This window comes from Myotis davidii, unplaced genomic scaffold, assembly GCF_000327345.1.
Source record: "Myotis davidii unplaced genomic scaffold, ASM32734v1 scaffold425, whole genome shotgun sequence".
Classification (NCBI taxonomy): Eukaryota; Metazoa; Chordata; class Mammalia; order Chiroptera; family Vespertilionidae; genus Myotis; species Myotis davidii.
Genome location: NW_006296413.1, coordinates 3033201 through 3036434, shown reverse-complemented (window position 1 = coordinate 3036434; position 3234 = coordinate 3033201). Strand labels below are relative to the sequence as shown.

Sequence of the window (3234 nt, the reverse complement as noted above, 5' to 3'; positions counted from 1 at the left end):
GGGGGAGGCAGGAAGGGGTGTGCAGAACAGAGCAGATGAAGTTACAGTCCCTTCCTGTGCGAGATTCACAGTATAATCCTCAGGGACAAGATAAAACGCCGAGGGTTGAAAAGGCTTGGACACACGCAAGGTCAAGCACTGAAAGATAAGAGGCTGAGAAGCGGCAGGGCTGGCCCAGCCTTCCCTCCAGCCGGCAGGCAGGGAGGAGCAGGGCCAGGTGCCCAGACAGAATCTCAGAGAAACCACAAAGCCTGCAGGGAATTAGCGGGAAGGCCAGAACAAGAGCCCAGCAAAAGTCATTTCCAGCCCTAGCTGGTTTGGCTCAGTGGATAGAGTGTTGGCCTGCGGACTGAAGAGTCTGAGGTTCGATCCTCGTCAAGGGCACATGCCCAGGTTGCGGGTTCCGATCAATGGTTCTCTCTCATCATTGATGTTTCTCTCTCTCTGTCCCTCTCCTTTCCTCTCTGAAATCAATAAAAAATATATTTAAAAAAAGTAAATGCTCTTTCCATCCACCTGGAAAAAGATGATTAAAGAAAAAGTGCTTTAGTAGAGAGAACCCACAAGGGAAGAAAGCAGGCTTTGTGGGTATGTGTTTGTACTCGGCCGTGTGTAGTTGACACCTTGAGTGCCTAGAAACCCACAAACACGGAGGTGTGCGTGTGGCACGCAGGCGCAGTGCCTTCGGGTGAAACTGCCTGAGGCTGTGTGCAGCTGTGAACAAGCACCTTGACCTCGGTTCTCTGGACCTCTACTCCGTGCGGTCAGTGTTGTCTCTCACACGCTGGTGCAAAATGACCTGGACTCTAGGGAAGGACAGTGATCACTGAGCTTCCTGGGAACATCACACTCTCTCACCTCATGCAGCTGCTTTCCCCTCTCTGGGCCTGTTTCCTTATAAAATGAAGCAGAGGCTTTTGACCTACGGTACACACCACAGGCACCGCTGAAGTTTTAAAATAGGGCCTGGCACCACCGAATCCCCATCTCTAGGAGAGCCTTCTAACAGTTTCTTCACGAGGTTCTGAAACCCAGCCTCGTCAAGAACCAAAGATGCCCTGGGTTCCGGATTCTGTTTCCTCCCTGTGAACTTGCAGGCAAGCTGGGAGTGCAGCCATGGCTTGTGGGGCCTCCGTAACACAGGCAGGTTTATCACTGCGGCCAGAGCGCCTCTGGGAGAGGGGCCAGTGTGAGGGCTGAAAGACCGCAGACCCCAAATGCCAAAGACTCCTGTCTTCAGAGCGCGGAAGGAACTGACCAAAGGGAACTGACAAGGATAGACACAATTCTGCCAACAACTGATGGATGCACAAACTGCTAACAGCAGGTGCTTCTGGGCAGGGAAGCTGCATGGCTGAGGACAGTGGTCAAAATAAAGAACTTCAGCTCTAGCCGGTTTGGCTCAGTGGATAGAGTGTCGGCCTGCAGACTGAAGGGTCCTGGGTTTGATTCCGGTCAAGGTCAAGGGCATGTACGTAGGTTGCAGGCTCCTCCCTGGCCCGGGGCCCTGGTCAGGGCGAGTGCAAGAGGTAACTAATTGATGTGTTTCTATCTTTCCCTCTCTCTTCCACTCTTTTCCCGCTCTCTTCCGCTCTCTCTGAAAATCAATGGAAAAAATACCCTCAGGTGAGGTTTAAAAAAAAAGAACTTAATTTCATCGTAACTTGTGTCTGCCTTTTGAGTTTTTCATTATATGACTATAGTAATTACTAGCTTTAAAAATAACTGAGGCCCTGACCTGTGTTGTTTAGTGGTTAGAGTGTTTGCCTCAGACAAAAGGATCTCGGGTTCAATTCTGGTCAAGGGCACCGACATTAGTTGCAGGCTCAATCCCTGGTCCCCGGTCGGGACACATGTGGGAGACAACCTATTGATGTGTCTCTCTCACACTGATGTTTCTCTCTGTCTTCCTGTCCCTTCCACTCTATAGAAAAAAAATCAATGAAAAGAGCATCCTCAGGTGAGAATTAACAACAAAATCACTCGGGGCGGGGGGGGATCACTGCCAGGAGCACAGGACTGGGGAGAGGAAACCGGATAGAGCTGGGACACACACAATCTAGGGCTTTAGCTGACAAGCTTGCCCCCGGCAGACATGGTGTGGCTGTCAAGGTCAGCCTGACTCGTAGCTTCACGTGGACAGGTTCATGAAGAGGGGACCAGCCCTAGCTGGCCTGGCTCAGTGGGTAGAGTGTCGGCCTGCGGACTGAAGAGTCCTGGGTCCAATTCCAGTCAAGGCACATGCCCGGGTACCCTCAGGTGAGGTTTAAAAAAAAAGAACTTAATTTCATTGTAACTTGTGTCTGCCTTTTGAGTTTTTCATTATATGACTATAGTAATTACTAGCTTTAAAAATAACTGAGGCCCTGACCTGTGTTGTTTAGTGGTTAGAGTGTTTGCCTCAGACAAAAGGATCTCGGGTTCAATTCTGGTCAAGGGCACCGACATTAGTTGCAGGCTCAATCCCTGGTCCCCGGTCGGGACACATGTGGGAGACAACCTATTGATGTGTGTCTCTCACACTGATGTTTCTCTCTGTCTTCCTGTCCCTTCCACTCTATAGAAAAAAAATCAATGAAAAGAGCATCCTCAGGTGAGAATTAACAAAAATCACTCGATAACTTTTTAAAATCAGAGAGAGAAGTATCTGCTTGGAAACGAATAAAACAAAGCACAGCATTGCCAGGGCCCATGTTTTTAGGGGTGATTCTCTCTCATCATTGATGTTTCTATCTCTCTCCCCCTCTTCCTTCCTCTCTGAAATCAATAAAAATATTTTAAAAAAAAACAAAAAACAACATTTTGCATTATAGTGGATAGAGTGTCGGCCTGCGGACTGAAGAGTCCTGGGTCCAATTCCAGTCAAGGCACATGCCCGGGTTTGCGGGCTTGATCCCCAGTAGGGGGCCTGCAGGAGGCAGCTGGTCAATGATTCTCTCTCATCACTGATGTTTCTGTCTCCCTCTCCTTCCCTGGAGTCAATATATACATATATATAAAAGAAAAGAAAAAGAGGGGACCATCCTCTGTGATCTGTGCAGTTCACTCCCTGCTGGATCCCTGCGCCCTGGACTGAGCACCACATTGTAAGCGGTGTCTGGACGGAAACGCCAAACGACACTCTGAAAAGAGAATTCAGGATGAGAAGGGGCAGGAATGGGTGAGAACATCGCTGTCTGCAAACATCTTCATTGACAAAAGAGGGCAGGTGGCTCTCCCAAAGGAAAGAGCTCC

The 3234-nt window shown here is 49.4% G+C and overlaps 1 protein-coding gene across 1 annotated transcript in view; it reads left to right on the top strand.

Annotated features, from left to right (window-relative positions):
- The first annotated feature begins 1116 nt into the window (after positions 1-1116).
- Positions 1117-3234, top strand: part of KLC2 (kinesin light chain 2) — a 13109-nt gene continuing 10991 nt past the window's right edge. The window contains exon 1 of the mRNA XM_015568965.1: positions 1117-1134. Coding sequence (XP_015424451.1) covers positions 1117-1134 — 18 coding nt within the window. The remainder of the gene's footprint in view (positions 1135-3234) is intronic.